Source organism: Chaetodon auriga, chromosome 18, assembly GCF_051107435.1.
Source record: "Chaetodon auriga isolate fChaAug3 chromosome 18, fChaAug3.hap1, whole genome shotgun sequence".
Taxonomy (NCBI): domain Eukaryota; kingdom Metazoa; phylum Chordata; class Actinopteri; order Chaetodontiformes; family Chaetodontidae; genus Chaetodon; species Chaetodon auriga.
In genome coordinates this window covers 16,758,068-16,771,102 of record NC_135091.1, presented here as the reverse complement: position 1 = coordinate 16,771,102, position 13,035 = coordinate 16,758,068, and the positions used below count along the sequence as shown (strand labels likewise).

Genomic DNA, 13,035 nt, shown 5'->3' with positions numbered 1-13,035 from the left:
AGACTGACTATCCTGCAGGAAGCAATATTTGATTGGTATGCCCCATGGGAGCTTTCAGGCCAAGTTAGGCAAAGTAGCAATAAAGCTGCAAATGAAAGCTGAGACCAAATAGTTATTGAGGCGTTATGATTTTACATAAAAAAAAACTATTGTTGAATTTAATAAGTACTTTTATTATCATTGTCATGTCCCAGCCAAGAGGAAGATAGTCCAGCATGTAAATCGAAAGGTTACACTAACTTGTTTTTCTGGTTTTTAGGAATTATCACTTATCTCTAAAGACTCAACGGACTTGAGTCATCAGTTAGTATAATCTCAGGATAGTCTTTATCATGGCAGAAAAAATCAACAACCAATACTTCCTGATGTGGGAGAGGCTGTGACTATAGCTTACTCACAAATATGATTTCGAGATAAAACAAACCTATGCTTCAAAATCCTGAAGTTAGATTTGAGTCTATTAATTATAGATTCATCCACTAAATCCTTATCTATCCATGTATTTGTAATTGTATTGCCATGTGGTTCAATTTTGACCACCATAATCAAACTCCATAGGCTTGAAAAAAATGCAGACTGTGCCTTTAAATTGGAACGGATCAGTGTGAGACCTCTTCACTGACTATATCTAATGATGAACTTTACGTAAATAAAATAGCAATTCTCCCGTGGAGCTTTAGGAATCTACCAACTATGTATCTGGCTTCTTTGAGTCCAGAAAAAGAGTTAGGTTTTCCAAACACGGGGCACTAGTTTGCAGCCGCGGAAGGATACCTCTTGTGTAGCAAGCAGCCTGGTTGACACTGGAGAATTTGCTGTGCCGGTGTGTGATGGCGTTTCTGATTGGCCGCTGCGGACCTGCAATATTATACTCCATGTGTCGGCCGCATCGATTGGCTACACAGGACCTGCATTGCACCAGGCAGTGGCACTTGATGGAAATATAATAAATATAAATACAGGAAACTTAAAAACCAACGCACATTTTAGCTCCCTCTTTCCTCCGCTTTATTAGTATGCATAATTATTTTTATTTGTTCGGTCGAGACGGAAGGAAAATGGGACAGGTTTTCATTGGTGCGGGGTAAATGTTTGATAGGTTCGATATGAGGAGTGCGCAGATTTACTATTGGCTACTCCAAAGTCTGGTAGGCCTACGTGAAATTAACAATGGAGCATGGCAGGGCTGCTGCCTACTTGTTTAGACGGTACACAGCTGCGGGTACGTTGCATTTCACGATAACAAGACCGAGCTTGTTGTATCATTATGCTACCATGCCTGGTTCGTGAATGCGGCACAGTGAATTTAAGGCAGAATGACGACGCAGAATTTGGCAAAGCAGATAGCATCGCTATGTTGTCATAATCTACACACACATTAGTCTTCCAGCCGGGTTTGAGAGTGTGAACTGTACCTGACAGAAGCACCACCCAGTGGACGGAGTGTGGAGACCATGAGCAGCTGTTCCGGAAGGAAGAGGTGCCACACACTCGAGTCTGTCTGATCTGCGCGTGAGACCTAAAGCTGAACGTAGGCACAACCACAGATACAGATATACAGATACAAGTCTTAAATTCACTGAAATGTGTTCGTAGTTTGGTGGGTTGCTGAAACATGTCCCCACTCACAGCTTTCTGCTTGGATTCAGTAGACCGATTAAACTGTGCCAGCCATGAGCCCTCAAAGTGTGTTTTACTAATATATTGAAGGCAGTAAAAGGGTTGTTAGCATCATCAACACTAAAACCAGGTAAGTGACAGTAGATGATAAGAGAACAGTGCTTCTGTACAGGGTGGCCATTCAGTAGAAGTGCTCACCATTATTAATCAGAAAATCCCAGAATAACATTACTTTAATAACAGTTAAGAGGTAGATTTAAGGATGTTCAGACTGATAAAGGGTTGGTTATTATTATAACAAGAATATAAGGAAGTGCATGGTTGTTGTGTATTTGCGTTGTACCTTGATTTATGTGTATTTACACAGTTCTTCATTTTCTATGTTAACATTTTTAGCACAACAGAGCCAATCTCTGCGCTTCAGTGCGAGTCCAGGCTGTTTGCAGGCCTCTCATCTGGTCAAGTGACTCTAACTCAAGTTGAGCTATTTCATGTGTTAATCTGCTGGAACTAATCGGGACCTTCTTACTGAATTTGTTCAGCGTTTTGCCCTGTTTAACAGGAGAAGCCGCTGTTACATAAGCAGATATACATTCCCCTCGCTGCTTTGCGTCACCTCCAGTCTCTCCTCACTCAGACGAGAACAAACACATATTTCTTCAGTCTTTGCTGCCACGTTCACAATGAGGATCTGTCCGGTTTAGGCAGCCACCAGCAGAGGCGAGGATAAATAACTTCATGTAACTAACCAATCAATCGCCTTTAACCCCTCGTTGGCCTTTAAAGAAGTTGAATAAAAACCAACTAGAGATAACTATCTAAAAACGGTGCATGACAGTAATATTTGAGCCAATATGTTTTGTATACTGATGGTTTTCTTACAAAAGGCTCTTATCCCATGATGTCTTTGGGAACTTATCATAAACAAAAGGCTTTTATGCAGAGCACTGATATCTGGAGCACAATCTGCACACATCGTGAATGAACAAAAATGTGGATGTGACATTTCAGTGAATGCCAGCGCCATGATCAGCCCTGCCTTATCACCCCTCCCATGAGTTGACAGGGCAAACGCCTCATTAGAACGCACACCCCTCCTCTTGTAACCCTCCCAGCCTCTCTGGTCCAACACGCCACGCTTGATTTAAATTTTTTTTCCTCTTTTTCTTCCATTTGCTGAATGTGCTGCGATGTACGCGCTGTGGTTGAAATGCGTGACTGATTTAATAAGGAGAGTGTTTCCGAGGAGGGGGCTGCAGCAGTGGCTCCGTTCTCACTCGAGCCCAGGGACGGCCCTGTGAAGTGGTTCGATGCCTGCTGCATGGGGCCACTTTCTGCTGAGCACTGAGTTACACATGGCTCCACATCAAGAGGAATTAAATCAACGCTGCTGTTCTCTGCATGTCAAGACTGCAGCAAGGGGCAGCTTGGCTGACTTTACTTAACCGTGCTGTAATAACATCAAGGCTGGTTTGAACAGAGGGCAGCACCAACCAAAGCAGGCTGCACTTGTCCCCCTGCCACATGTATACTAGCAGGTGCGCCAAAATCCACTTCTCCCTATTGCTGAGGAACAGGAAGATGCAACAGTCGGGGTGTTTCGTCCCATTCTGTAACCCAGAGATTTCAATATGTGCATCTGTGCTGCCATCAAGTGTGTGGGAGTCATGTGGAATATTCTAGTAATTAGTGAAGAAAGTGTCTTTTAAAAGGAGGGGATGGGCAGCTCCTCCAGGCCTGTTTCGTGTCTCTGGGCTCTTGAAATAACAGGTGTATCATCCTCAAAGTCTGCGAGGAAGACACAAGTAAAGAAAAAAAAACAAACATGACTTCTCATATTGATACGATTCTGTTCGTGACACCAAGGGCGACGATGCAGAGGCTGAACCGACTGAATAATTCATGTGATTAATTATCTCCAGACATTACAGCATGGAGATGAACTCAATATAAAGGAATCCAATATGAAGTCAACACCAACAGATGCTGCCTCTGACTCAAAGGAAGTAGGCTGTGGGTATAAGTCTGCCATTGGCTGACTATCTCAGCTGCCCCCCCTTTGGACCATCGCTGCATCCTGGGCTTAGCGCCGCCCAAGACAACTGTGAACCACAAACGAGCCAGAGGGTTTCTGTTTTTCTTCTGTACTGGAACGATAATGGGTGCAGCCGAGACCTTTTGAGCGCCGGCACAGCGCGAAAACGAGGTGTGGAGACAGGTCTGCCTATGCAAGACAAGCAAGATTTGAGACGAAGCAGATAAAAAGGTTAAAAACAGACGAACACATGAGGACCACTCACTCTTTTGTCCTTACATTTATTAACACATAACGGTAACAGGAGAGTGGGATAAGCCAGACATTAAATGCACAAAATATATCAAAACTCTCTCTGGGGAGACATACAAGTCAACTGCTGCCTCCTCTCTTTCACACAGCGATCGACAGAGAAGGGGCGAGGGTGGGGGGTGAGAGTGAGGGAGTGAAAGTTTGAAGGTTAGAGGTAAAGCCCCTCCGGCGTGCCCTCCTGCTTCTTGTACAGGACGTTTTCCTTGGACTTCTTGAAGTCTTCGTTGGTGACTTTCATGCGGCGTTCCCGCAAAGCCATGAGGCCTGCTTCTGTGCAGATGGCCTGGAGGACACAGAGAGAGGGAGAGAGGAAGTGTCAGGCTTGGTTTTAGCTTTATTAAGTGCATCTGTAAAACAAAACAGGTGTATAACACTGTGTAGAAATCCAGTGAAAATGGGTGTGGAACCAAAACCAGCAATAATGCTGCTTTGTGTTGTCAGTTGGTCAATCTCTGTGTGTTGTAATTAATTATTATGTTAATTCTGAGCATTTAAATGCTTTTACACTTCAGTCCACATGAAGTTCTAGAACACTGACAGTATCAGATCACAGAAACGCCAGTAAATCCTTTTCTCCTCAATTCCAGCTATTGTTCATATCTGAAAAGATTTATATGATAATGTTGATGATGTTAAAGAAATTAAATCTACCTGAAAAGTAACTCATTACAATACAGAAAGCTCCAAACACACTCAAAGTGTACTTCTGTCAGATCCCACATGGGGGCAGCAGAGTCGAGTCAGTGAGAGGTAAAGATGGAAATGTGCAGTTACCACTCTGGATTGGACGTAACACAATTAAATAAGTGTTGATGCTGCAGTAATTTCGAAAATCAGCCCTTGCGTCTACCCTTCAAACAGCTCCATATTGTTTCCCCTTTCCACTGAGCCACCATGTGAGCTGGCTCGCTGCCAAGAAGTCACACAATCAATAAGTGGCTGGAGTCAGAGAACCGGGCCGGAACAAATTAAGAAAACAGACATCTCCAGAGCCAGGCTGCAGTTCGATTGGACACAAGCCCCGCCATGCTGCTTAATCCACCCTTATGTTAATATAATACAGATACCATGACATCTGGAGGAGCGAAGACAGAATGTGAAAGACTCACCGTCCCCAGCCATCACACGTGTGTTTTGGCTATGTTGGGAAAAAGTCATATTCTATTGTTCTACCCATCATCTGAAAGATCCTTTCTAATCTTAAGAACAACGCCAGGCTTACCTTAATGTCTGCTCCTGATAGGTCGTCCTTAGCCAGGATGAGGTCATCAAGGGTGACATCATCTGCTACTGTCATGCGGCTGGTGTGGATCTGGAAGATCCTCCTCTTGGTCTTCTCATCCGGCAGGGGAAACTCGATCTTACGGTCGATTCTCCCTGAGGAGGAGAAAACAGACACATCACACACCGCTGCTGTGAAGAGCATCTTCCTGTTTTGCTAATTCAAAAGTTTGACATTTTATTCAGTAGACCAACGCCAATAAGTGACTGCCAGAGAAGAAGAAAACATGAACATTCAGTTCCAAAAGCAGAAACAAAATCTGGCATAATTTCGACTTCCTGCCACGACTCGGCAGAATACAACCATTTCCCAAATGTTGAGAAGATAAACTGTAGGTATGCAGGCAGAATCAGCCCCATTCAGAGTCCCACTGACCAGGTCTGATGAGGGCCGGGTCCAGCGTTTCTATCCGATTGGTGGCCATGATAACTTTAACGTCTCCCCGCGAGTCGAAGCCATCCAGCTGGTTGAGCAGCTCCAACATGGTCCTCTGGATCTCCCTCTCACCACCGGAGTTGGAGTCATACCTACACAACACGGGAAACATTTATCTGAAGAATTTATGGAATCCGCTGCATCGCCCTCCACCCTCAGAGTGTCCATCCTGCAGTCTTTGTTTTCCCTGACCCATTTAACGGAGCTGTTTGCTGTCTTTTTCCATGTGAGGTAAAAAGCCGGGCCACATCCACAGCACAGGCTCATTTATTATTTATTATCTAAGTCAAATTCCCACCAAAGTCATGCACAGGCTCATTGAATCATGTCAGCCAATATCCTACCAAACAATGTCTTTTTACATTTTGCTGCCAACATGACAAACTTAGTAAACTTGTATTCTGAAGGTTTATGGTTGCATTTTTCTGTTTAATATGGAAAAAAAGGTGCAAAAATATTTCTTCTCTTGATGTTTTGAGAGTTCATTTTGTTTATTTATTAGACTGAAAAAAGCTTAGAGAGCTTGTGGAACATAGCGAACCAAAGGAGTCATTCATGAGTCAGTGTGCCGGTGGCTGATGAACCCAAACCACCGGGTTACTTTAAAGAACCCATCCTCTCTCCCGCCCCCTCCCCCTGCACACACACCCCTGCACTCACAGCTGGTCACTGGGCTGACGGTGGCTGGCTGGAAAATTTTAATATATCACCCAGCTCTAGTGTGTTGCCACAGATCCTGGAACATCTTTTTTCAATCAATGAGAGAGAACAAGCTACAGCGACCGCCTTACATCATGCTCACCTGAAACACAGGCTTGCAAAGTGTGATGTGCCTGAATTAGTTTGATGAATAAACTTTGTATACTGTGCAGTTTAACAGGCTTACGTCATGTAAAATCTCCCAAACAGAAACACACTTTCAGTTCGACGATGAAGAAAGTTACTCAGCCTGAACTGTTAACATGCTGTTAGGTAACGAGTAAAAATAAAACAGTAATATATTAAGGCACAGCCAGTCATCACACTTACTAATCCAACACCTTGTCATCCCCTTCTGACTCCTCAACACCATATGTCGCACATTACCGCTGCTCTCACGCTCTCAGTCTCTCGCGTTCTGTCTGGAATACAGTCTGTGTACCTCTTAGTGCCGATGGCATCAATCTCATCGATGAAGACGATGGAGGGCGCGTGTTCCTCTGCCACTCTGAAGAGCTCTCGGACCAGCTTGGGCCCGTCTCCCAGGTACTTCTGGATCAGCTCTGAGCCCACCACACGCAGGAAGGTGGCGGATGTCTGATTGGCTACGGCCTTGGCGAGCAGCGTCTTTCCTGGTGATGAACAGGAACAGGTTAAGTGTAGCTAGTTAAAAGGTCCCCTCGAGGCCCTGCTCACTGCTGGGTTTTATTCTAGCTGCCTAACATCCAGGTGGATGTTATTAATTATGGGTAGAAAAGCAAGTCGAGCTTTCTGAGAGATTGAAATTGGTCTGTGATGTACCATTTGGAGAATTCTCAGTGGAAGAGAATGATGAAAAGCTTTTCAACAAAATGTCACTTCCCAGAGAAATGCTTTTCAAAGGCTTCTGCTGTTTCTCGTGACATTTTCTTTCATATATCTCATTTAATTGTCGTATTTCATTTGGTATTTGTTTGTTCTTTTTTCTTTACTTGAACACGCGATGTATTGTCTGTTGCTGGAAATCTCTCATGTGAATTTAAAAAGGCTTTCAGGAACCAAAAATATCTCCAGTCGCCCAGGTGTCCCTAAAAGCAGTTCTAAAAAGGTCACACGCGTCCCATTCTTCCATCATATCTGCTTTGTTCACTATCTAAATGCAACATAACATTCACACAGATGATAAGAGATTAGTTCCATCACTGAAAGAAATGAATATATGCATTTACTTATTAACTACTTTTGACTGAGATGCCATTAAAAACAATTCTCTAAGCAATTTGAAGGGACAAATAAATGTATGACTGCTGACACCAACAAGTATTAAATACTGACAGTGTGTCTCCTCCTTGCCTTTGAGTGCAAGTTCGACTTCATTTCTACTCTACTTGTAACAGTGCTGATGGGCAGTTCTTTAAAATGCACGAAGAAGGTTGTAAGGACTGTACAGACAGTCACAGCCAAGTTGAAGTGAAGAGCACCTCACTTAACCTTTACGCCCCTCATTAATGAGGCTGTTCAGTGAAGAACAGACCTGATTTGTAAAATGACTTTTTCTAACGCTGTACACGGTGACAAAGGTTAAAAAGGACACAAAGGCAGTCTTGGTAGTTTAGAAATTATCCTGCTTTGATGACACGGTTCAGGCCAGAAGAAGCATATTTCATCAGTGCAGTTCTATTGTTGTTCTGAATCATCACGCCAGTGTAACGCTGACAATGGAGCACTTTCATCGGTGGCATTACCAAGGGGCTGCAGGAGGTTAGCGACAGTCTCTCACCTTCCCTGTCGTGATGCCCTTTACAAAAGGTCCCAAATGGCCGAATGGAATTTACCAGTGATGCCAAACTGGGGTAACAACACCTTTATCTGTGGATTTCATCTCAAAAATACTTCAAACTAATGTCATGAACTGGAAAGTGAAAAGTTGTGGTATAAGATGATTGTCTATAAGTGGTCGAATATTTTCTGACGCTGATTATGTTTTTTAACATGGAGCACATGAGTCAGTTGATTACATCTGTTCAGCTTCATTTATCTGTCTTCATAGCTAATCGTGACACTATCACCTGTTACCAATGAACCGGTTTACATGTGGAATGGTCCAAACAGGTGCTTATTGATGTTTTTAAGGAACATTAAAGTAAACAAACAAGTACAAAAGACATCATATCTCTATATTCTCTATTTTCAGGTCTAAGATGAACAGGTGTAAAATGATACAGATGGAAGTATCTTATAGTGTAGAGCTGTTCCCTGAGCCTCCCTGGGACCAGCCTGCACTGGAGATTATCTTTGTCCAAGAGTCCTTATTAATGTTCAAATTCAAATCCCTCTGCCTGATGAACCTCAGGCTCTCACGGTTGGCATATAACGCGTTAGAAGCTCTCTTATGAGAGGTGGAAAGGTCGAATGATTATTTTTCAGTAATTTAAAAGATTTTGCAATAACATCTCAATTGGACTGAAGGGGGCAGTGAGGTCTTGTTCTGTCCCCGTTCATCCTCATCCCTGGTGATAAATTAAACTAGAGTGTTTCCAATTTAGCCAGTTCAAAGGAAATGCTGTACGGCTACACTGGGCAGGAAAAGCCCATCATTACTTCTTGTTGTATTAACTTCTAAATTAATCCATGAATCCTTGACTTATTCACATTCTGCAAAAAATCCTTTATAGTTTGGTATCATTTGAGAATTTCTCCATTGACAGGTAGTTAAACTGTCAATCAATGTTTTATCTGAAGAAAGCTGAGGAAGTTAAATCTTACAAAAGAACGTTCTTTTACTTGTGTTTATCTCTGTATCAGAAGAGTAGAGGCCTGAGTAAAATCTCTGAAATGTCTGAATAATCTTGCATGCCTTAATGAGCACTTCTCCCAGTTCATTTCTAATTGCTGAGATGATACACTCAGCATCATATTCTAGCTGCCTGGCAAATAACTTACTATCATAATCCTTCATCTCTATCTTTGTCTTTACCCTAAAGAGGCCTCCAGAATATAAGGTTTCGCTGGAGTATGAAAAATGCTGATGGTAAAATGTTTAAAGGGAGCACTTACCTGTGCCAGGTGGTCCATATAAGATGACACCTTTGGGTGGCTTAATGCCCATCTCTTCATAATACTCTGGATGTGTGAGAGGCAACTCCACTGACTCCTGCATAAAACAAGGAGAGGATGATTAAGTAATACAGCAACCTACATTACCATTCAACCTCATACTTTCATTGCAGTTTGAAGTGCATTTGTGACATACCTTGATCTCCTGGATCTGATTGTCCAGTCCGCCAATGTCGGCGTAGGTTTCTTGTGGAGCCTTCTCCACCTTCATTACTGTCACCAAGGGATCAGTGTCATCCATCAGCACCCCAATCACAGCATGAACCTACAAATGATGCACAGAACAGGACGATTACTAAGAACCTCCAAAACTTTCTTTAAAGTGTTTCAGGGTATTGCAGGTTACTTGCTGACCCTAGATCAGTTAATAGCTGAGTAGGAAACATTCGCGAGAAGTTATTTAACTGTAATAATTTTCTTTTCAGCGTCTTGAATCTGAACATTCCTAACAAATGTATCTTGAATAGAATGAAGGTATTTTTAAAAAGATAAGCTTAAAATAAGGATTCTCACTGATTGTTACCTTGTGGTTGAGCAGGACAGAGCAGCCAGGCTCCAGCAGATCCTTATCCACAAAGGACAGGATGCTGACATAGTGCTCTGATCCCACTGAGGTGGAAACAATGGCGTGGTTGTCGTCAATGATTTCCTCTAGAGTGCCCACAGACATGGGGGTCCCGCGCAGGTCGTCCACCTTTGACCTCTCCTCCTGTGAAAAAGGTAAGAACGGGATTATTGTATCTACATTAAACCCGAATATGCAGCACAAAAGCAAGCGAGGCACACATGCAACGAGGGCTGACCTCCTGTTTCTCCTCCAGAGGCTTCATCTGCTCCTGGTTCCTGATGAACTCCTCCTCCATCAGTAGGTAGTCTTTGATCCGCTCCTGCTTCAGCAGCTTCAGGCGGCACTGAGTGTGAGGGGTTACTGAGAGGCAAACACAGGCCAGCATATGTAAAGCCTCCATGAAAAACAAAATAATGCACCACCAATTTGATACAGCCACAAACAGACTTTGCCTTCCCTCTTAAGCCGGCTGTCAATGTCAAGTATTTCCCCCTCAATATTTACATCACATTACCGTAGCATTAGTCTCTCTACCAGGGAGGTCAGGGATAATAGCCAAACAATATAGCCACTTGTATCTAGTGAGCTTAAATAGAGCCCAGCAGGAGACCTAAGAATTGAACACATCATAAACAACACAGCTCCAAAAACGGACACAGGCCACCAGACAGAAAAAACACATCTTCACAAGCTCTTCTCTTTCAGTTCCTTACCCAAAGGTAATTTGCTAGCAGCATCTGGTCCCTTGGTCTTCTTCTTTTTCTTGCCAACTCTGGTGGGAATTGGAGGCTCATACTTCTTCTTCTTATCCTTCAATTGGCACAAAGTGGGGTGACATGTCAGAGAGATCATAGCCAGAAACATGCAGGAGGAGACCGGTGTTAATCAAAACAGCATGTGTGGCTGGATGGCCAGATAATGAGGAAAAAAAGGAGCTGAAGCACAACCAAATACATTATGATGTTATACAGAAAAAATATGATTTAATTGCTGGAAGGTTTGTCACATATTACAGCCCTAATTGTCATGTAAAACCATACAAAAATAATAACATTTGCTGACCAAAACAACCACGTTAAGACATGCATTGGCGAGTAGAAGCTGTGTCATTCTCACCTTGTCATCCTTTTTGCCTCCTCCCGGACCGTGGCCTCCACTCTGGCTTTGACCCTAGAAAAGTGTCCGGCATTTAGCAATAAAGCTTTGAAGAAAAGTCGCCACCAGTGCATTCTGAACTGTATAGACAAAGATTTCCCCTCCTAGCTAAGTTAAGTAACTTATTAGCCGAGCTGTTTACAGCAGTTAACGTACCTCTCCGTTACCTTACCTGCCAGGATAGCTAAATTCAATGGAAAGACACACTCTGTGACAGTAATGTCATCAACGAAGAAACACGACCGACTTTATCGACAAAGCTGATCTTCACAATGATGACTTGCGAGCAAGAGTTAGGATAACGGCTGCTGCCAACAGAGAAAAAAGGCCAATTTAATGTAGCTAACGTTAGCCTTCGGCTAGGAGGCTCATTCCTGCTTTAAATCTTGTTGTTACGTCGCAAACAAGACAATTCCCTGAATCTACACGGCACCCCGAATATTAACCTTTCAAGCACAATAAGTGATGTTTTACTGGCGAACAATAGGTTTTAGTAAAACCAATATAAGAGCCACAGAGAAAATTGCTTGCTCACTTACCATTGTTACTTGTCGCTTTTGAGTGACGTCACAAGGTACGGCGTCTTTGTAGGACCAAAAGTCACTGAGGGAGTCCGCTGTAACGCCACGCGACCAAAATGCTTTCTGTACACAACTGTAGGCTACACTTATTATGATATTGGTGATTTAACAATTATATAGTAAAGTTCAGTCTGTAGTTTTTAATGCAACTATTGATTTAAATAGTTCAGCCTTTTTTTTAAATATATAATTCTTATATTTCTTTTTAAAAAGATATTCTTGGACATGATGTCAGCAGCCATGAAGAGATATATGAGACATTTCGTGTATATCAAACCAAAACGTATTTGGCTGGAATGTTTCAAACACAACATCTTCATGGTCCACTAAACTGCATGTATTAGACTAACTTCAAAAAAGTATAATTTGATGAAATCATACCTTCAAGTCTATGATTTCCAGTGAAGCTTCCAAAGTTGCATGAATGCATTGAGACTTCATGGTCCCAACTCATTACAACAGCACACCGTGTGTTGTTTTAATGGAGGGTATCCTTTGAACTTTATTAAATCCATTTCAGTTAAGATCACATTATTGCACATATTGACTGACTATGATTCATGTGGGCCATAATTAGAGGAGGTAAAGAAGCAAACTGCCAGTTTATTCATGTATTTACAACCATACAAAGAGTGAGTTTATTGTGTCATGAAGATGAACAAAAGAACCAGCATGGTTAATCCCATCTTGAACACGTTGATACCTCACTGAATGACACACGCTTAACAAGAAAAGTTAGACATTGATTGTGACTTTAGGCACAGGGTTCCATCCTCAGTACGACACAAATTCATGACCTTGGTGCGCAACATATAATAAAGCCGCAGAAATAATATTATCTTCATTTTGTTGTTGGACAAAAGCTTTCTTCACAGTACATATGTTCGACTAGCACCAAGTGCTGCATGGATCTCAAGGTCTTTGTGTTCACCTCACGACTATTTAATTAACTTGCTTGCTTTTTCTCCTCCCCTGTCGCTGTCATGCACATGATAAATCAATAATTATGCACACAATATTGACAACATCCCACCCATCCTAATTAAGTCATTAAGATAATTAGCTAATTGTTCAGGGCTGTCACTATGTGTGTATCTAATCCCTCTGGACAGACATGTCTGTCTTTAACTGGACTCAGATTCAGTGTCATTGTTCTTATACGTATTGTCCTGTGTATTAAATTGCATATGTTACACACTGTATTATATGTATGATATATAAATCACTGCTGGTTCCCTACAAATGTCACCGA

At 42.4% G+C, this 13,035-nt stretch overlaps 1 protein-coding gene across 1 annotated transcript; it reads right to left on the bottom strand.

Annotated features, from left to right (window-relative positions):
• Positions 1 to 3,919: 3,919 nt before the first annotated feature.
• LOC143336406 (26S proteasome regulatory subunit 4) lies at positions 3,920 to 11,761 on the bottom strand. The gene is made up of 11 exons (XM_076756550.1): positions 11,742 to 11,761; positions 11,164 to 11,217; positions 10,761 to 10,857; positions 10,283 to 10,407; positions 10,003 to 10,188; positions 9,616 to 9,744; positions 9,420 to 9,516; positions 6,826 to 7,015; positions 5,625 to 5,776; positions 5,190 to 5,344; positions 3,920 to 4,250 (listed from the first exon to the last, which is right to left on the bottom strand). Exons 1-11 carry the CDS (start codon positions 11,742 to 11,744, stop codon positions 4,116 to 4,118), a joined length of 1,323 nt encoding a protein of 440 aa, XP_076612665.1. The 5' UTR covers positions 11,745 to 11,761; the 3' UTR covers positions 3,920 to 4,115.
• Positions 11,762 to 13,035: the final 1,274 nt, after the last annotated feature.

Coding starts and splice junctions, on each gene's coding strand:
- LOC143336406 (XM_076756550.1), bottom strand. Junction 10,408..10,760: donor TGCTAGCAAATTACCTTTGG/GTAAGGAACTGA, acceptor TTTGCCTCTCAG/TAACCCCTCACACTCAGTGC. Junction 10,189..10,282: donor CTCTGGAGGAGAAACAGGAG/GTCAGCCCTCGT, acceptor CCTTTTTCACAG/GAGGAGAGGTCAAAGGTGGA.